This window comes from Oncorhynchus mykiss, chromosome 6 (assembly GCF_013265735.2).
Source record: "Oncorhynchus mykiss isolate Arlee chromosome 6, USDA_OmykA_1.1, whole genome shotgun sequence".
Lineage (NCBI taxonomy): Eukaryota > Metazoa > Chordata > Actinopteri > Salmoniformes > Salmonidae > Oncorhynchus > Oncorhynchus mykiss.
The window spans coordinates 9,250,032-9,272,027 of record NC_048570.1 but is presented as its reverse complement, the minus strand read 5'-3'; the positions used below and the strand labels follow the sequence as shown (position 1 = coordinate 9,272,027).

The window sequence follows — 21,996 nt, the reverse complement described above, 5'->3', positions numbered from 1 at the left end:
CTAATTCTACTCGTCTTCATCATCACCATCATGACCATTAACATCATCATCATCATCATCATCACCATAATTACAATATGGCATTTCTGACCATGACCACCCTTATCATCACCATCATAACCATTAAAATCATCATCATCACCATCACCCAAATTGCCATCACTATAATCATGATAATTTTCTTTGTCATCATCGTCATCACCATCATAACAATTATCATCACCATCATAACCATTATCATCACAGTCATAACTATTATCATTGTTGTTATTGCTATCTTAACCATCATCATCATCATATCATGATCAACATAGGTTGTACTAGCTTACATTTAGTCTTCCAACCATCAGACAGACAGTGGAACCGCCAGACAGACAGACATTGGAACTGAGGAATTGCCAGACAGACAGACAGACAGACAGACATTGGAACTGAGGAACCGCCAGACAGACAGACATTGGAACTGAGGAACCGCCAGCCAGACAGACAGACAGACATTGGAACTACCAGACAGACATTGGAACTGAGGAACCACCAGACAGACAGACATTGGAACTGAGGAACCACCAGACAGACATTGGAACTGAGGAACCGCCTGACAGACAGACAGACATTGGAACTGAGGATGCAATGAGAATCCAGGAGACTATCCATGGAATGAATAGTCTGAAATCTGTCTTCCGCATTTAACCCAACCCCTCTAAATCAGAGAGTTGCAGGATGCTGCCTTAAATCGACATCCACGTCATCGGCGCCCGGGGAACAGTAGGTTAACTGCCTTGCTCATGGGCAGAACGACAGATTTTTTACCTTGTCAGCTCGAGGATTCGATATAGCAACCTTTGGGTTACTGGCCCAACGCTCCTACCCGCCAGGCTACCTGCCGTGGCTGCACCTACTTCCCTGCCCAGTCACTTTTAACGGGGACTAATGATGATTTAGTGTAAACTACACAATAGTTTCTTAAAAATACGATGACATTGCACTTTGGATGAAATCTGAATCAGCGGCAATTGAGAATGGAGTTAGTGAAACTGTCAGCCAGGGAGTCACAGAACTTTCAGAGTTGGAGTGACACAATGTGCAACCCCACAAATAATATAGGTGACTAAATAGCTGTGGTGGTGACATACCGACATACAAGACCCCGTTGACGTTCAGCTGTCTCATCTTCCCAGGTGACCTGCCAGTCTGGGCCCCATAGTCATCGACTGTCAGCTTCCCAGTCTGGCCGTCCCTGAAGAACACACAACAACAGGAAGGACGCACAACGAAAGGGAGGGGAGGGAGAAGAATGGATGAGAGGTTCCAGATAGGAAGAGAGTAATTACTTCTTTCATCTTTCTACCCCCTCAATAAAATGGAGCTAAGCAGGTCATGAGAGAATCAATCAATTTGGACCCTAAGTCTGGATGTATTCTACATAAAGTTACATAAAGTTACATAAAGCTGTCCATTGATGGGGTCTTGGTGTACAATACATGTACATTTACTGTCGTTCCTGTCATTTACTGTCAATCCTGTCATATACTGTCATTCCTCAAGTATTTTTTGTGCCCATGAAGCCGCTGTACACTGGCCTAGAGACTACATTGAGATACGCACACACATCAAGGCAGAGAAACACACACACGCGCGCGGTTAAACATAAATACACACACAGTTTTATGTCTATTTCCCAGACTTGTCTAAAGAAGTCCAATTGAAGCAATGAGACAGACCTCCAAATTCTTCCCAAAATGTCTTAGACACTGCCTGATTCCATATGCACAAAACGTTACAACAGATACTAGATCAAATGGGAGATGAATCTACAATGTCATACAAGTTTGCCACCTGCGATAAGACACATTATGTTTTATTCCCAGAAACCCTAGTAGAATGTAATGTATTTTTCTTCTTTTCATTTCCAAGTGAGAAAGGCATTGAAAAGCACCTGACAGCCTTCACTCTGTGCCACCTTCCATCGCTGAAGGTTCCGTTGACGATCACATTGGCCACACCACTGCCCAGGTTATAGCTACAGACACAGGAAGACAACATTGGAATGAACTACTGCTACAATCATCCCACAGCCAGGAATGAAACGATGCACATTCGACAAGGCTCAACTCAAACGGTTGGTTTCCCAGACGCTGATTATGCCTAGTCCTGGACTAACAAAATGGTGTACGGAGCTTACTTTTTTAGTCTAAGAGTAGTTTTAAGGTTTAAGCTGGGATTCATCTTTTTCGTGCTATGAGCCTTTCAAAGGCAATGGTCCCGCATTCACGGGGAACGCATTCGCGGGGAACGCATTCACGGGGAACGCTGCATATGTCAATCTCTTATCGGAAATTACATTTAAATGCAAATTGCCCTATATTGCGGATCTAACGCGAATTGCAATAAATCTTGGCCTTAATCTGTATCCAGGAAACTGTCCCAAAGATACGGAAAGAAAAGGCTGGGCAATGTTTTTACCAGCCTGGTCCCAGACCTTTTGTGCTGTCTTACCACAGCATGACCAGAGGAGGCTTTTCTTCTGCAGGAAGCATTAGGGAAAGGGAAGGTGTGGACTAGAGGTCTGATTTTTCAACGCCGATACCGATTATTGGAGGACCCAAAAAAAAAGCAGATATCGATTAATCGGTCGATTTTTATATATATATATTTGTAATAATGACAATTACAACAATACTGAATGAACACTTATTTTTACTTAATATAATACATAAATAAAAATACATTTAGTCTCAAATAAATAATGAAACATGTTCAATTTGGTTTAAATAATGCAAAAACAAAGTGTTGGAGAAGAAAGTAAAAGTGCAATATGTGCTATGTAAAAAAGCTAACATTTAAGTTCCTTGCTCAGAACATGAGAACATATGAAAGCTGGTGGTTCCTTTTAACATGAGTCTTCAATATTCCCAGTTAAGGAGTTTTAGGTTGTAGTTATTATAGGAATTATAGGACTATATCTCTCTATACCATTTGTATTTCATATACCTTTGACTATTGGATGTCCTTATAGGCCCTATAGTATTGCCAGTCTAATCTCCGGAGGTGATAGGCTTGAAGTCATAAACAGCGCTGTGCTTCAAACATTGCGAAGAGCTGCTGGCAAACGCAGACAAGTGCTGTTTGAATGAATGCTTACGAGCCTGCTGCTGCCTACCACCACCCAGTCAGACTGCTCTATCGAATATCAAATCCTAGACTTAATTATAATATAATAAACACACAGAAATATGAGCCTTTGGTAATTAATATGGTCAAATCCTGAAACTATAATTTCGAAAACAAAATGTTTATTCTTTCAGTGAAATAAGTAAAACCGTTCTGTATTTTATCGAACGGGTGGCATCCCTAAGTCTAAATATTGCTGTTACATTGCACAACCATCAATGTAATGTCATAATTATGTAAAATTCTGGCAAATTAATTACGGTCTTTGTTAGGAAGAAATGGTCAACGAGCCAGCGGTCCAAACTGCTGCATATACCCTGACTCTGCTTGCTCAGAAGGCAAGAGAAATGACACAATTTCCCTAGTTAATATTGGCTGCTAACATGAATTTCTTTTAACTAATGCAGGTTTAAAAACATATACTTGTGTATTGATTTTAAGAAAGGTGTTGATGTTAATGGTTAGGTACATTGGTGCAACGACAGTGCTTTTTTCACGAATACACTTGTTAAATCACCCGTTTGGCGAAGTAGGCTGTGATTCGATGATGAATTAACAGGCACCGCATCAATTATATGCAACGCAGGACAAGCTAGTTAAACTAGTAATATCATCAACCATGTGTAGTTAACTAGTGATTATGTTCAGATTGATTATGTTTTTATAAGATAAGTTTAATGCTAGCTAGCAACTTACCTTGGCTCCTTGCTGTGCTCGCGTAACAGGTGGTCAGCCTGCCACGCAGTTTCCTCGTGGAGTGCAATGTAATCGGCCGTGATCGGTGTCCAAAAATGCAGATTACCGATTGTTATGAAAACTTGAAATCAGCCCTAATTAATTGGCCATGCCCATTAACCTGTCAACCTCTAGTGTGGACTCGAGTGATGTGTAACGTCAGGGGTTCATCATTAGGGGAAAGGGAAGGTATGGACTCGAGTGATGTGTAACGTCAGGGGTTCACCATTAGGGAAAGGGAAGGTGTGGACTCGAGTGATGTGTAACATCAGGGGTTTACCATTAGGGAAAGGGAAGGTGTGGACTCGAGTGATGTGTAACATCAGGGGTTTACCATTAGGGAAAGGGAAGGTGTGGACTCGAGTGATGTGTAACGTCAGGGGTTCACCTAAAAATGAGTGCTCCGTCCTGCAGTCCTAAAGACAGGAAGTCACTGTTGGGCCTCACTTGGCTGTCGCCTCGCCATAGCAACAGACCATCCTTCGCCGTGCTCTTAAAGCGCATAAACATGTTGGTCCTGACGCCCGAAACCCTGGGGTGGGAAACACACAGGATATGTCAGCACAGAGTGGCACACTCAGCACTTTCCTTAGAATCCCACAAACCCAGAGGGCTTTCTAGTTGACTGTGTTATACTCACATTGGCTGACTGTGTAGTGTACATCATCTGACTAAAGCTAATATACAGAAACTATGTCATGCAGTATAACTCAACTAGTGCTGAAGTCATAGTATTTCTGTCTGAACCTAATGCTTCAGAAAGTACTATTTTAGTGGTAGTGTTTTCACTCTAGAGCACACGTACATGCATACACACACACACACACACGTAGACAAACCTTTTCAGGATTTCACGATTGTCGTATGTGAGGTAGCTGCGGCCAATGAATTGTGGAATCTCAATGGCCTCTGTGACAGCTGAAAAGAAAATAACATTTACACAATGTGGCCACTAGATGTCCTCCTAAACATGGTACTAACTGAGGGGGAACCAGGACACAGACAACGCTGCACAGGATAATGAACAGGGGTGTATTCATTAGTGCACACTGTAACAAAACTATTTTGCAACTGAACACGTTTTGCAACGAATTTGAGAGTTTCTGATTTACAAATTCATGAGAGTTCCTTCCTGGTTTTTGTCTGTTTGTTCTGTGCGGTTCCTAGTAAATACACCCTAGGTAAACAAAAAAAGTGTACAAACAGCGTTATTAAAGTCTGATATGGTAGATGAACAGAGGTAGCCGAGTATTTACGAACATAATGGTGATAGAAAACTTACTGTTTAAACAGTAATTCCCACATTCTGCACAGCGAAAGCATAAAACAGATAAGACGACGGTTTAGGAGAGATTATGTTGTTCAATTATATTACATACATTAAAATGTCAATTTAAATGCAGAATATTTTTACACCAACATGTTGAAAATCTACCTTGTCCTACGGAATGCCCTACGGAATGTCCTACGGAATGTCCTACGGAATGTCCTACGGAATGTCCTACGGAATGTCCTACGGAATGTCCTACGGAATGCCCTACGGAATGCCCTACGGAATGTCCTACGGAATGCCCTACGGAATGTCCTACGGAATGCCCTACGGAATGTCCTACGGAATGTCCTACGGAATGTCCTACGGAATGCCCTACGGAATGTCCTACGGAATGTCCTACGGAATGTCCTACGGAATGTCCTACGGAATGTAGCCTATAACTTGTGGAAAATGTGGACGTGTGAACAATTTATTTTCTGTCTCTCACCCTTCTGGCAGTGCCGGCCATCGTAGCCGAGAGGGCAGTCACACTCGTAGCCATCCCATTTGGGCCTGCAGGTGCCGCCGTTGGCACAGGGACTCTGCACACATGGGTGGGCTGCGTTCTCCACATTCACCCCCAGAGCAAAGTCCTTGGTCAGTGGGATGCTGTGGTCATTCAGAACCAGCTGACACAACAAGTAGAGGGGAGGGGGGTGGGGGGGGGGGCAGGTAGAAGAGGAGAACATTAAATGAACAATCATTGTATTGTTTCCTTCTCCTACACAAACAAATTAATGAATGAAGTACTGAATGAATTAACAAACGAACAAATACATTAATGAATTGAGTTGACCGTTGTAAAATATATGTCAACTTGCCACAGTACACACATTAACAACAATAGGAGAAATATACACAAAAAAATACTGTGGTCAAATGGGCCATCCCAACACTTTAATATGTATTTGAAAAGACAAATCTGTTGTGTTTGTGGGATATCTGACTCTTTATCTGACTCTTTATCTGACTCTTTATCTGACTCTTTATCTGACTCTTTATCTGATGCTTTATCTGGCTCTTTATCTGACTCAAAATCTGGCTCTTTATCTGACTCTTTATCTGGCTCTTTATCTGACTCTTTATCTGGCTCTTTATCTGACTCTTTATCTGACTCTTTATCTGATGCTTTATCTGACTCTTTATCTGACTCTTTATCTGACTCTTTATCTGACTCTTTATCTGACTCTTTATCTGATGCTTTATCTGACTCTTTATCTGACTCTTTATCTGACTCTTTATCTGACTCTTTATCTGACTCTTTATCTGACTCTTTATCTGACGCTTTATCTGACTCTTTATCTGACTCTTTATCTGACTCTTTATCTGACTCTTTATCTGACTCTTTATCTGACTCTTTATCTGATGCTTTATCTGACTCTTTATCTGACTCTTTATCTGACTCTTTATCTGACTCTTTATCTGACTCTTTATCTGATGCTTTATCTGACTCTTTATCTGACTCTTTATCTGACTCTTTATCTGACTCTTTATCTGACTCTTTATCTGATGCTTTATCTGACTCTTTATCTGACTCTTTATCTGACTCTTTATCTGATGCTTTATCTGACTCTTTATCTGACTCTTTATCTGACTCTTTATCTGATGCTTTATCTGGCTCTTTATCTGCCTCATAATCTGACTCTTTATCTGATGCTTTATCTGACTCTTTATCTGGCTCTTTATCTGACTCTTTATCTGACTCTTTATCTGATGCTTTATCTGATGCTTTATCTGGCTCTTTATCTGCCTCATAATCTGACTCTTTATCTGATGCTTTATCTGGCTCTTTATCTGACTCTTTATCTGACTCTTTATCTGACTCTTTATCTGACTCTTTAACTGACTCTTTATCTGATGCTTTATCTGATGCTTTATCTGGCTCTTTATCTGACTCAAAATCTGACTCTTTATCTGACTCTTTATCTGATGCTTTATCTGGCTCTTTATCTGACTCTTTATCTGACTCTTTATCTGATGCTTTATCTGGCTCTTTATCTGATGCTTTATCTGACTCTTTATCTGACTCTTTATCTGGCTCTTTATCTGACTCAAAATCTGACTCTTTATCTGATGCTTTATCTGGCTCTTTATCTGACTCTTTATCTGACTCATCATTTACTAGGAACTCTGGGACACATGCAGTAAGAACCTAACAGCTGGGCTGCGTTCAGTATGAAAACACATAATGCAACGTTCAATTAAAAACAGAAACAGGGGGCCTCCCGGGTGGCGCAGTGGTTAAGGGCGCTGTACTGCAGCGCCAGCTGTGCCATCAGAGTCCCTGGGTTCGCGCCCAGGCTCTGGGCGACGCACAATTGGCCTAGCATCGTCTGGGTTAGGTTCTGAACAACCAGTTGAGAAAAAAAACGGGGTTGGGTTGTGGCTTGGGGAACGCTGTCGGAATAGCCCCTGCCCTTTAAATACGTTCTGCTTCAAGACACACCTCGCCTCACCCACCAAACGAAGCAAACGTACCTCAAAGTCAAGAATGTTCAAGAAACGTGTCGTTCAGTACAAGACGTTACACAATGTAGCAAACATGTAATCGAACTGAACGGACCCCCGGAGAGACTGTGGCACCCAATTCTCCTACACAGCGCACTATCTTTGACCAGAGCCCTATGGGCAATTTGGGACGCATCCGGTGTGACAGGGCACAGCCCCTCAACCTGAGTCATCTATACAGTAACAGTGTACCTTCTGGATGGTGCCGCTGAAGGGGCGGAGCACGGCCGCGGCGCTCTTGGTTTTGTCATATTGTGGAACTCCGCCGATGAACAGAGGAGAGCTGCACTTGATCTGAGTGAAGGCTCCCTGGAGGAGGAGGGAGAGTCACAGTAGTCACAGTAGAGTTACAGTAGAGTCACAGTAGAGTCACAGTAGAGTTACAGTAGAGTCACAGTAGAGTAGAGTCACAGTAGAGTTATAGTAGAGTCACAATAGAGTAGAGCCACAGTAGTTACAGTAGAGTAGAGTTACAGTAGAGTCACAGTAGAGTAGAGTCGCAGTAGAGGCACAGTAGAGTTACAGTAGAGTCACAGTAGAGTAGAGTCACAGTAGAGTCACAGTAGAGTAGAGTTACAGTAGAGTCACAGTATTCACAGTAGAGTAGATTCACAGTAGTGTAGAGTTACAGTAGAGTCACATTAGAGTCATAGTATTCACAGTGGAGTCACAGTAGAGTCACAGAAGAGTCATAGTATTCACAGTAGAGTCACAGTAGAGTCACAGTAGAGTAGAGTCACAGTAGAGTAGAGTTACAGTAGAGTCACAGTAGAGTCATAGTATTCACAGTAGTGTCACAGTAGAGTAGAGTCACAGTAGAGTCACAGTAGAGTAGAGTCACAGTAGAGTAACAGTAGAGTCACAGAAGAGTCATAGTATTCACAGTAGAGTCACCGTATTCACAGTAGAGTAGAGTCACAGTAGAGTAGAGTCACAGTAGAGTGAAGTCACAGTAGAATTGCTCCTTACCATGCCTCCTGACCTAGGAAAACACTGTGCCCTAGACTTTTTACATGGTCAGGCTACATGGTCAAGTGTAGGGATGTTGTGGTGACCATATTACAGGCAGTTATGAGAAATGTCAAATTCAGTTAAAATTGGACAAAAAAAACGCAGTAAAATTCCACGTGAGTATTGAGTCATGGTAATCTCCTTTTATGCACTCTGGACACAGTGACAAAATAAATTCAACCACAAATTTGTTTCATGACAAAACCGGAGAGCCACATCTGTCCGGCGAAGTCAACAAAACATATTGCATGTAACAAACGGTTACATGACTTACAGCAAGGTCATGTTTCCCTACATTTTCAGACTATTAAAAACAACTATTGATTTAGGACCACAGAGAGTTACCGCAAGTCGAAAAGAAAACAGGAGCTGCCTCCCCTATTCCAGCACTATTTCAACATCATCTAATCACCCGTGCTTAGTCTAATACAGTGACAACTAAAATATACCAAAAACGATTTAGTCCAATCAACGTAAGCTAAATATGACATGGCTGTCCATGGTATTGATTTCTGTGTGTGTTTGTGTGTGCATGTATGTGTGAAAACGTGTATTTACTCGTACTTGTAGGAAAACGCCAATGCCGTCCTCCTCTTTCATGTTGCCTAAACAGTATATGGCTCTTTCATACAGTACACGCTATTATTTTTTGTTGTCCTAGGTTACTTGGCTAAAATACTTGCTCGCTAGCTTAACTTCATGGGCAACGGCACGCCAGGCCAGCTAGTTAACATTAGCATACTAAGTCTAGCTACATCTTCAACTTCCATCCTCAGGCCAGGGGCACAACAATGTATGAATTAATGGTTGGATCAGAACCACCGCCTTAATCATTGGCCAGTACGGAGAATTAAATACAACCATCATCCATGGCTACTTTAGTCCATCATCATCATCCATGGCTACTTTAGGAAAGGGATGATTTTAGCTCGCTAGCCACCGGAGGACAACAACACAACGAGATACAACAATTCATGTTTTTTTCTGTCAATAATGACGTTTGGCTCGTGATGTGATGTGATTGGTCTGAAGACAAATCCAAGCTGGCTTCCCTTTACTTTTTTTGTGTGCACCAGGACCAATCACAGCTGAGCTCACTCAGTTTAGCTCAACGCTGATTGGCTATTATTTTATATATTTCTTTATCAAGGGAGGCCAAATGCTCGCTGGCTTTCCTTCCATTCAATGCTATGGGCGGCAACAATGTTTTTGCGACTTTCTCAAATCATCAGCAGCCTATAGTCGCATCATGCAGCCCATATATGTTTGATTTCTAAGACATTATAAGGTTTGTATCATTCACAACTAATGTTGCCAAAGAACTCTAAATCCAGTGTATAGGACCAGTGTATAGGACCTGTGTATAGCACCAGTGTATAGGACCAGTGTATAGGACCAGTGTATAGGACCAGTGTATAGGACCAGTGTATAGGACCAGTGTATAGCACCAGTGTATAGGACCAGTGTATAGCACCAGTGTATAGCACCAGTGTAAGGACCAGTGTATAGGACCAGTGTATAGGACCAGTGTATAGGACCAGTGTATAGGACCAGTGTATAGCAACAGTGTATAGGACCAGTGTATAGCACCAGTGTATAGGACCAGTGTATAGCACCAGTGTATAGCACCAGTGTATAGGACCAGTGTATAGCACCAGTGTATAGGACCAGTGTATAGCACCAGTGTATAGGACCAGTGTATAGGACCAGTGTATAGGACCAGTGTATAGCACCAGTGTATAGAACCAGTGTATAGGACCAGTGTATAGGACCAGTGTATAGGACCAGTGTATAGCACCAGTGTATAGGACCAGTGTATAGCACCAGTGTATAGGACCAGTGTATAGCACCAGTGTATAGCACCAGTGTATAGCACCAGTGTATAGGACCAGTGTATAGGACCAGTGTATAGCACCAGTGTATAGGACCAGTGTATAGGACCAGTGTATAGCACCAGTGTATAGCACCAGTGTATAGGACCAGTGTATAGGACCAGTGTATAGGACCAGTGTATAGGACCAGTGTATAGGACCAGTGTATAGCACCAGTGTATAGCACCAGTGTATAGGACCAGTGTATAGCACCAGTGTATAGGACCAGTGTATAGGACCAGTGTATAGGACCAGTGTATAGGACCAGTGTATAGCACCAGTGTATAGGACCAGTGTATAGGACCAGTGTATAGGACCAGTGTATAGCACCAGTGTATAGCACCAGTGTATAGGACCAGTGTATAGGACCAGTGTATAGCACCAGTGTATAGGACCAGTGTATAGGACCAGTGTATAGCACCAGTGTATAGGACCAGTGTATAGGACCAGTGTATAGCACCAGTGTATAGCACCAGTGTATAGGACCAGTGTATAGCACCCGTGTATAGCACCAGTGTATAGGACCAGTGTATAGGACCTGTTTCAAATGATCACTTTAATGCTCAACATAGGACACTTCATATGTACACTTGTTCCGGACTGGGAAAAATATTGGATTATATTCTTCTAACTATTAAATCATATAATATAAAATAATGGCACAGGACTTAAGCCTATCTTGTCTGCTAAATGAATAATCCTACAGCCTAGGCATGGCACATAGCCAGATAACATACAATGGGCCAACTCATATTCAGTTTTTCTGAAATACATTTTCTTCATATCATAATGTTTCTTTAGACCTGCCTAAAATAAATAATGTATTTATTGTGATGGTGTATTATATTCAATTAATTTGTTTGACTTTTTAAAATGTAGATGTTCCAAAGGTCTGGCATCAGTGGCTTGTATGTGTGCAAGCCAGAAGATGCTAAACATGTTCATGTTAATTAACGGTCAATTCGCATGACAATAACCGGCTGACAAAATGTTTTCTGGAAATCCCAATCGAACAATTCCCAGGGATCAGGATAGAAAAGGTAGGACATCTGTAATTCTCCGACCAGGATTTCTGGAAAACCTGGGAATTTTTGGGAAAGTTATTGGAAATGTCAAATCCTAGTCCAGTCCTGTACCTCAGCTATGCCCTCCATGGGCCTCTGGTTGTCCACCTGCAGGATGCCACTCTTGGCTGTACGAGAGACCCGCAGCTCATGCCATGTGCCTATACTGACCTGCTCCTCACTCCTACACACACATGCACACACACGCACGTACGCACACAGAGACACATGCACACGCACATAAACAGACAGACACACATACACACACAGACACAGACACACACAGACAGGAAAAGCATGGGTCAAACAGTCATCATTTCCTATACATATGAACAAAGAGTTGCCAACACAAGTCTACAAACATTACAAAACAGTCGTAACAGAGTCATATCCTGTAAACAGATCTTTCAATGAAGCCTGTACCTAATGACAGACCCTCCAGAGCCACAGTCAAAGCGGAACTCCACGTATCCTTCCACCAGGTTGATGGCCAAGAAGTCCCGGCTGCTGGCGTCGTCGCTGTAGAGCAGCGTACCGTCAGGCCTGGCCGGCTGAAAGGTGATCTCAAACTCCATGAAGGACAGGTAACTGAGGAGGGACTGGGGCCAAGGGGCGCTTGCGTACGAAAACATGGTCTCGTTGAAGAGCGGCAGAGACAGCAGGAAACCTGGCAGTGGTTTGAGATAAAGTGACAGGTTTGGGATAGAGTGACAGGTTTGGGATGGGGTGACAGGTTTGGGATAAAGTGACAGGTTTGGGATAGGGTGACAGGTTTGCGATAGGGTTAGGGGAGAGGAGTTGGAAAATGTTTCAAAATCGAAACGCTGATCTATCTAAGTAGCATACAGGATGTGGCTGATCTATCTAAGTAGAATACAGGGTGTGGCTGATCTATCTAAGTAGCATACAGGGTGTGGCTGATCTATCTAAGTAGAATACAGGGTGTGGCTGATCTATCTAAGTAGCATACAGGGTGTGGCTGATCTATCTAAGTAGAATACAGGGTGTGGCTGATCTATCTAAGTAGAATACAGGGTGTGGCTGATCTATCTAAGTAGCATACAGGGTGTGGCTGATCTATCTAAGTAGAATACAGGGTGTGGCTGATCTATCTAAGTAGAATACAGGGTGTGGCTGATCTATCTAAGTAGCATACAGGGTGTGGCTGATCTATCTAAGTAGCATACAGGGTGTGGCTGATCTATCTAAGTAGAATACAGGGTGTGGCTGATCTATCTAAGTAGCATACAGGGTGTGGCTGATTTATCTAAGTAGCACAAGAAAGAAACATGTCTATGTCGGATGTCAAGTATAATTGAATGGGCAGAAGTCAGTATTTAATATCTACATTTATTCACAATTGGCATTATACAGTTTGTGTTGTAGAGAAGTACAGTATTATGCATCCCAAATAGCACCCTATTCCCTACACAGTGCACTACTTCTGACCAGAGTCCTATGGAACCCTATTCCCTACACAGTGCACTACTTTTGACCAGAGCCCTATGGGCCATGTGTGACGCAGACTAGAGGACAGAAAGGTGACTCACTCTCTTCACAGAGCATGCCTCTGAAGCCCAGAGGGCACAGACAGATGTACCCGTCCGCTCGGTTGGCAAAGCAGATTCCTCTGTTGTCGCAGGTGATCATCTCACACACACTGTCACTGCACTCACCTGGGGAACAAACGGAAAGGATACACATAGGCGCTGCAGGGTTTAAAGAAACAGTTCACAACAACAACAACAAAAAAGGTGTCCACTGTTAATACAATCCCAAGAAATTGTGCAGTCAAGTTTTCACTTTCAGAACAAAGCTACATTTCTGATGATGTGTTTTGTGTTTTATGATGATGATGAACTCTCTTTAACTGCCCCCAACTCTAAATTAACTATCCCTTTAACTGACCCTTAACTAAATTAACTCTCCCTTGAACTGCCCCCTAACTCTAAATGAATTATCCCTTGAACTGCCCCCATCTCTAAGTTAACTATGCATTTAACTGCCCCCTAAGTCTAAATGAACTATCCCTTTAACTGCCCCCTAACTCTAAATTAACTATCCCTTTAACTGCCATCTAATTCTAAATTAACTATCCCTTTAACTGCCCTCCAATTCTAAATGAACTATCCCTTTAACTGCCGTCTAACTCTAAATTAACTATCTCTTTAACTGCCGTCTAACTCTAAATGAACTCTCTCTTTAACTGCCCTCTAACTCTAAATGAACTATCCCTTTAACTGCCGTCTAACTCTAAATGAACTCTCTCTTTAACTGCCCTCTAACTCTAAATGAACTATCCCTTTAACTGCCGTCTAACTCTAAATGAACTCTCTCTTTAACTGCCCTCTAACTCTAAATGAACTATCCCTTTAACTGCCGTCTAACTCTAAATGAACTCTCTCTTTAACTGCCCTCTAACTCTAAATGAACTATCTCTTTAACTGCCCTCTAACTCTAAATGAATTTACTTGTACAGCCAGACTTGACCAATAGATGGAATGTGGATGACATTACCACAGACGAAGAGCCAAGCGTAAGTGAAGTCTATTTTTTCACTGCTGTCTATCCCTATTCTACATATCATCATTATGGGATGGGATGTGTATTTCATATCATATTTCTTTTGACAAATCACCTCATTGATTTCACCTATGTGGCGCTACAGTGTGAGTTACCACTTTGACACAGAGTGAGAACCAGCGGTGTATCTCCCTCGTTCTGTCGACTCTCATCAACATTGACTGTCCATTCAACTCCACACCCGGTATAAATGCACTAATCAATATGGTGTCTGACTGTTGACCTACAGAAAGCCAGACAACTCTCCAGCTCAAATCTGACCTGGGGACAGATTCATTCCACAGACATGGCCAAAGACATGGGATGATAGACTACAGTACATCCGAATATTCATGGGATTTGGACCAAGTGACAAATTCTGTTAGAAGTGCTAGAACTAAAACTAGAGGTAGAAGACTACGATTATAAGACTTGAATGAAAAACAAAGAAACATCAGAAACCATTGGGAATGAAGAGGATATAAGCCAGCTGGACATCCAGACGTGTATGGATCGGACCCCCCTCCCTTACCGATGTCTGCCCCGCTCAGAGCGCTGCCTAGGGGCCAGGGTCTGAGATCCGTAGCCTTGTTGTTGATGGTCAGACTCTGGATGCAGCCCTGAAAGCCCCGGTTGCTCCCTGTGGCCCTGACCAACCAATAGGCACTGGGAGCCCCTCCCAAGTACAACGGGCTTCGGAATGTGATCTTGGTGTACTGTCCCTGTGGGGGAGAAAGAGAGGGTCAACCATTACAGTCAAGCAAATCTATAGCTAATCCTGGCTAAACGTAAAAAGAGAAATAGAAAAGGCGATGCACTAAAGCTCTCTAATGAGAGGGATTATCACCTGTCAATCATGGAGGTATGCATCCCAAATGACACCCTATTCTCTATAGTGTGCACTACTTTTGACCAGAGTCCAAAAGGAAGCCCATCGGGCTCTGGTCAAAAGTGGTCCACTATGTAGGGAATCAGGTGGCATTTGATACACTGACCGTTATAGATCATACTTCTATCTCAGTGAAATATCGACCCAATCTAAAATCTTGCTGGCGCCACTGGTGTGTTCTGCCCTCACCTGTGAGCGTCCTGAAATGGGCGTATCGTTGTCCATTCTCAGCCAGCCACTCATGCCGTCCCTGAATACGGTGACAGTGTGCCACTGTCCCGGCACCATGCGAGTCTCGCTGACTATCTGAGCTGCCCCAGTGCCACAGTTAAACCTGCAAAACCACAACACATTGTCTGTCTCCCCCGCCGCAACCACACTGACCCTATCACAGCATGCCTAATCACTGTCACACAGTCTGGGATGAATTTCCCCCTAAGTACAGATCTAGGATCAGCTTCTCCTCCCCCAATAATAACCTTAATTATTGTTGGGGAAAATGCAAGACTGACACAAGATCAGCATCAAGGGGCAAATTCACCCTACACCCTGACAAACCCGCCGCAACCACACTGGTCACACACCTGTAATGCAGCTTGCCTCGTACAAGAGCCAGAGAGGTGAAGTCTCCACGGCCATGCTCATTCTCCCCACAGTACAGCAACAAGCCATCCTCCGAGTCTGCCTAACACACAACACACACACACAGATACAGACGGAAATACACACACAGACATGCACGGACCACACACACAGACACACAACCAGCGGTATAGTACTGTACCTTGAATTCAAGGGTCATCTGAAAGGTCTGGTAAGAGTTCTTCAGAGGTTCAAAGGTCATGTGGGAGTGGCCATAGAACCTTGGGAACTGCACCGTCACTCCTGGCAAACACAGAGCAGGAAACACCAGCTCATCACTGTGTTTTACAATGGCATCGATCAAGTCAGTGTGAACATGCAACACACTCAACTGAATTCAAATACTGGGGCTCAAAAACATAGGAGTGCAAGGCAGAACCAGGTGGAAGATCATGATGGTATTCATTAGGGCACACCGTGGCAAAAGGCTGTACAACGGAAAGCAAAAAGAGTGTTGGTTATTGGACAAGCTCAGGTATAGTCCATCCTTGTTTTAATTTGTTTCTTCTGTTTGGTGAATAATGAATACGACCCAGTTGAATTTAGGTGAAACACAAACATTTTCGAAACTCTGACCCCCCTTCCCCCCTTCTCCCTGTGCTCCACATGATCAATTTATGTTCATGACACAGAATTAGGCCTACACAAGAGACACCCTATCCACAGACCCTATCTCCACTAGAGAGACATTTTCAGAGAAAGAGAGGACACAGATCATTTCCAGAAGGATGTCTATAGACCCAAACTCAGCCACTGTCTCTGGGGTACCTCCTGCTGAAGAGCAGGAGGAAGTGGAGCAGGGGGAGGAGAAGCATGAAGAGCAGAAGGAAGAGGAGCAGGGGGAGAAGAAAGCTGGCAAGTCCCTGTCCTAATCCAAGGTCCAAGTCCTGTCATCACAGGGTTAACTCCCCCTGTCCTGACCTGGACTGACTCACCGTAGGAGCAGATGTCACCACTGCGGCCCAGGTTGCAGTGGCAACGGGAGCCTCCGCTGTCGTAGTCACTGAGGCAGAAGCTGTCGGGGGGGCACACCGTGTCCTCACAGGCTAGGTCGTACAGCCTGGGCACGGGGCCCATCCACTGGGTCATGGGGGGCGTGGGGGTGGTGTGAGGCAGGGTGGTGGAGGAAGGGCCGTCGGTGGTGGGGCTCATGGTGATCAGCTCAGGGGTGACGGGGGTAAGTGGGGAGCCCAGCTCTGGGTCAGAGGGGGGTGAGGGGAGGAGGATGGCGTTGGGTGTGGCCATGCCCATCCTGTAGATGACGTTCCCGCCTGGCTGAGAGGACGGCGTTCCAGACCGGGAACGGAGCTGGGATCTCTGGTTGTCACCGTTGGGAATGGCAGGGAACGGCTTCAGCTTCGAAACGGCAAGATGGAGTAAGAGGGATGCCACTTAGTTAGTTAGTTTAGTTTGCTGGATTAGTTATTGGACAGACTGGGTGCATGCCTAAAACAAACAGTGTTGCCAAATGTATAGTTATACTTATAGAGCTGCTTTCCTGGACCCAAATGAATCCTATTCCTGGACCCAAATGAACCCTATTCCTGGACCCAAATGAACCCTATTCCTGTACCCAAATGAATCCTATTCCTGTACCCAAAATGAACACTATTCCTGGACCCAAATGAACCCTATTCCTGGACCCAAATGAACACTATTCCTGTACCCAAATGAACCCTATTCCTGTACCCAAATGAACCCTATTCCTGTACCCAAATGAACACTATTCCTGTACCCAAATGATCACTATTCCTGTACCCAAATGAACCCTATTCCTGGACCCAAATGAATCCTATTCCTGTACCCAAATGATCACTATTCCTGTACCCAAATGAACACTATTCCTGTACCCAAATGAACCCTATTCCTGTACCCAAATGAACCCTATTCCTGGACCCAAATGAACACTATTCCTGTACCCAAATGAACCCTATTCCTGTACCCAAATGAACCCTATTCCTGGACCCAAATGAACACTATTCCTGTACCCAAATGAACCCTATTCCTGTACCCAAATGAACCCTATTCCTGTACCCAAATGAACACTATTCCTGTACCCAAATTAACCCTATTCCTGTACCCAAATGAACCATATTCCTGGACCCAAATGAACACTATTCCTGTACCCAAATGAACCATATTCCTGGACCCAAATGAACCCTATTCCTGGACCCAAATGAACACTATTCCTGTACCCAAATTAACCCTATTCCTGGACCCAAATGAACACTATTCCTGTACCCAAATTAACCCTATTCCTGTACCCAAATGAACCCTATTCCTGGACCCAAATGAACACTATTCCTGGACCCAAATGAACCCTATTCCTGTACCCAAATGAACCCTATTCCTGGACCCAAATGAACACTATTCCTGGACCCAAATGAACCCTATTCCTGGACCCAAATGAACCCTATTCCTGGACCCAAATGAACACTATTCCTGTACCCAAATTAACCCTATCCCTGGACCAAAAAAAAATCTCAATGGATAATCTGCATTAAAAGTGCTTTTTGAACAAGGAAACCGGGAACATACGGTTGTTAAATATTTGCCCTGAGAATAGCCGGATTGGGATATGACTGAGATAAGGATAAGATTGGTAGGGTGGCTTTCCTAGGGCCCCTGGTTTCTAGGGCCCCTGTGACCGGTCTAGGGTGAATTTGCTCCTAGACACTGATCTTGGGACAGTTTTTATTTTCCCCCACTAATGGTTAAGGTTAGGATTGAGAGAGGGTAAGAGGATCCTAGATCTGTACCTAAGGAAAACATAACCCCAGAGCCCTGATGACCCACCTCCTCAATGAAGACATCGTAGTCAGAGTCGTCTATGTCAAATCCGTCTTCATCTTTGATCTTGCCGTCTGTGATGTAGCGCTGGCCATAGCCGCTGCTGCCAACCTCTGCTGTGCCTATGGACATGGACACTATTATGTATAGAATTAAATCGACACAGTGTACAGTACAAGTACAATATCAGCATCATGAGACTATGACAAGAGCACAGTGAGTCACAATGTCACAGTTAGTCTGACTCTCCAGACAGATGGACAGGTGGGGAACATAGAGTTCGAAATAGCCAGCCATGCTAACACGGGCCTTGTGGCGAGTACTCTATCCAACTCTATGGTCGGGACTTGGTCGAGTGGGCAGCAAACACACAGGGAGCCCATGGTGCTGAGGATGATGATGATTAGCTAATAAATGTTGGTGGATGATCCCCTTTATAGGGATGGATGATATACAGTAGTAGCCTGGTCCTAGATCAGCTTATGCTGTCGTGTCAAAGTTATGACAAGGAGTTTACATAATAGCACAAACAGATCTGGGACCAGGCTAATAGAGTAGTTGTCCTAGGTCTACCTGTCACAGTGTAGAGAGCTTTTTTCACCACATACTGGAACCTGTCCCCCAGATATACGACTGACCATGCAGACAGAGACCAGGCTGAGTCCGGCCAGACAGTAGGAAACAAAAACACTATGATGTTTAGAATCCCCAACCTAAATTATTTATTTCACATATAATACTGTGTGTCTGTGCGTGTGTGTGCAGAACAACCTCAAAATAATTACTCCTAACCATAACGTAGGAGTGAGGTAAGGTTACTGCTGACCATAATGTAGGAGTCAGGTAAGGTTACTATTGACCATAATGTAGGAGTCAAGTAAGGTTACTACTGACCATAATGTAGGAGTGAGGTAAGGTTACTGACCATAATGTAGGAGTGGGGTAAGGTTACTACTGACCATAATGTAGGAGTGGGGTAAGGTTACTCCTGACCATAATGTAGAAGTGGAAATAAAAGGGGTTGTGTTTAGTAAGGAGAAAACGTTTTCAATCAGAGTGAAAACAGAATGAGTCCTCAATGTGTTATGGTAAAGATGATTGGCATTAAAATTATCCTGTCCTCTTTATTCTTTGTTTTGTGGGAGGGAACTACAAATGGGGATGTGTAACGCTCCCCTCCCTGCCTCCCTCCCCTCACGTGCCCCATGTTTTTGGTCATGCAGGGAGGTAATTTGGAGATATGGGTGCTAGTCAAGTCCTGTACAAACCCGCCCTTCTCCACGGGGGTCAAACCTCCCCCATCCCCCCGCTCTTAATCCTGTCTGATGAGGCCAGGGCGTAACCCGATTTTCGCCCTGTGAGGGGGGGCAGGCTTGTGACGCAGTGTGTTGGGACAGCCTCTCTATCCAAACCAACAGGACTTAAGATGCTTCATTCAGTCCAGTTTAACCCTGTGATTGCCACCATGTGTCGGCGCGCCATCCGCCCACCCACAAGGCTCTAGGAGTTGGATTGACAGGACAACAGCCCCCACAGTCCTCCTCACAACATGGCATCAGGAACCTCTCTCTGTTCTATAAAGGGTTAAACTTGTCTCCAGTACCTATTGGGAGTCTTAGCTCCAACCTGTATTTATAACGTATGTTTACCTAATATAGTGCACTACATTTGACCAGGGCCCATAGGGATCTGTCAAAAGTAGTGCACTATGTAGGGAATAGTGTGCCATTTGTGATTCTCTCACATCAATAGCAATCAGCCCATAAACCTCCCCCCACACCAATTGTAATTTACATTATTACAACAGGAAAATACAAACCTCTGGACCCGGTCTAAGTCTATCGCTTTATCTCCATGGACTTAAAGAAATGGACAGAAAACACACACACACACACACACACACACACACACACACACACACACACACACACACACACACACACACACACACACACACACACACACACAGTGGCGGGGCAGTTACCAGGGGTGCGGATGGGGTTGTTGATAGCGCTGGGAGGGCTCACCCCATGGACGTTGACGGCTCGGACCACAAACTGGTACTCCGTGTCGGGGCTTAACCCTTTCAGTACCATGGAGTTGGCTTCAATGGGCTCCCTGATGTAGGTCCACTCTGTGTCCATCTCAGGCCTGTATAGAGGAGACCATTCATATAGGAATTACACTGGTGCACTGACTAAAACACTATTCAGGTCATGCATTGAGAGAAAAAAATAATATCTCATGAAATAATGCATTTATTATTATTTTTTAACTGGGAGGAATATGGAGTGTGCAACTTAATTCATGGTCTGCGTTAGTCTGCACCTTGTGAACGGGTGTGTTTCTCCAGCCTCATGCTCTACTTAACTAAGGGCCACTGACTGCATAACTTACAGGTTAGCTTACAGGGTTCTCACCACGCACTGCACACCTGTCCTGCACACTTCCAGTCCCAACATGGTTCACAGGTCAAAGTTGAGTCTAAACACACTCGTCTTAACACAACTCATTCTCAACTGATTGGCAGGCAACACCGGGATAGTGTTTTCAGCAAATGTTCATGTGAAATTGAATATATGCTGTGGTCTAGAAATATAAGAGATATATTGATGTAGCTCCATTTAAACAACCATTTCTACCTTTTTTCAAAGTTGCCATTTGATATTAGAATCGGGCAACGGATCAACCCGAATCCAAGTACTTGCTTGTTCTAGCAGGCGTGAAACAGTATCTTACTCTATTGGCTGGGAACATGAAGATATTACAAATCAGACAATTGTCTTGTCAGAAGCTTGGCAGGGTGAGGAGATCAGAGTCGAACATGTACAGCTGGTACTTTTATTACGGTCCATCTCGCTTTCCTCAGTCAATGGTATTTTTTTTAAATCAATACTTCTCATTTTAAATGGACTGTGTGAAGAAAACAGCTGTTCAAATAGAACCCCTGTGGTTCGGTAGAGTTGAGAAACTGAAACATGCATTCTAGAGTGGAACAAATCTGCAAAAAGGAATAAAAACATTACTGTCTTCAGAGGGCTTTTCTTTTCTTTCTTCTTTTTCTCCCCAATTTCATGGTATCCAATTGGTAGTTACAGTCTTGTCCCATCGCTGCAACTCCCCTACGGAGTCAGGAGAGGTCAAGGTCGAGAGCTGTGCGTCCTTCGAAACACAACCCAACCAAGTCGCACTGCTTCTTGACACAATGCCCACTTTACCCCAGAAGACAGCTGCACCAATGTGTCGGAGGAAAACACCGTGCACCTGGCGACCGTGTCAGCGTGCACTGCGCCCGACCCGCCACAGGAGTCGCTAGTGAACAATGGAACCCTCCCCTAATCACTTCTTCCGTGGCCTCCAACTGCTCTTAAACGCTAGCAAAACCAAATGCATGCTTTTGAACCATTCGCTGCCCGCACCCACCTGCTCGACTAGCATCAA

General features: G+C 43.9%; 1 protein-coding gene across 3 annotated transcripts in view; it reads right to left on the bottom strand.

The window, feature by feature from the left end:
• The window catches only part of LOC110525088 (pikachurin), a 45,425-nt gene that overhangs the window by 1,967 nt on the left and 21,462 nt on the right, over positions 1 to 21,996 (bottom strand). Inside the window, exons 7-23 of one of the 3 annotated variants that reach the window (XM_036979361.1) lie at positions 20,540 to 20,706; positions 18,562 to 18,677; positions 16,701 to 17,121; positions 15,908 to 16,008; positions 15,708 to 15,808; positions 15,313 to 15,457; positions 14,767 to 14,956; positions 13,223 to 13,348; positions 12,096 to 12,339; positions 11,745 to 11,856; positions 7,919 to 8,035; positions 5,667 to 5,847; positions 5,189 to 5,212; positions 4,746 to 4,824; positions 4,295 to 4,438; positions 1,937 to 2,020; positions 1,134 to 1,237 (exon numbers count right to left, since the gene is read on the bottom strand). In XM_036979361.1, coding sequence (XP_036835256.1) covers positions 1,134 to 1,237; positions 1,937 to 2,020; positions 4,295 to 4,438; positions 4,746 to 4,824; positions 5,189 to 5,212; positions 5,667 to 5,847; positions 7,919 to 8,035; positions 11,745 to 11,856; positions 12,096 to 12,339; positions 13,223 to 13,348; positions 14,767 to 14,956; positions 15,313 to 15,457; positions 15,708 to 15,808; positions 15,908 to 16,008; positions 16,701 to 17,121; positions 18,562 to 18,677; positions 20,540 to 20,706 — 2,456 coding nt within the window. Of the gene's footprint in view, positions 1 to 1,133; positions 1,238 to 1,936; positions 2,021 to 4,294; positions 4,439 to 4,745; positions 4,825 to 5,188; positions 5,213 to 5,666; positions 5,848 to 7,918; positions 8,036 to 9,301; positions 9,745 to 11,744; positions 11,857 to 12,095; positions 12,340 to 13,222; positions 13,349 to 14,766; positions 14,957 to 15,312; positions 15,458 to 15,707; positions 15,809 to 15,907; positions 16,009 to 16,700; positions 17,122 to 18,561; positions 18,678 to 20,539; positions 20,707 to 21,996 lie in introns of those variants that run through there. The other 2 variants (XM_036979362.1, XM_036979363.1) reach the window with 2 other exon arrangements.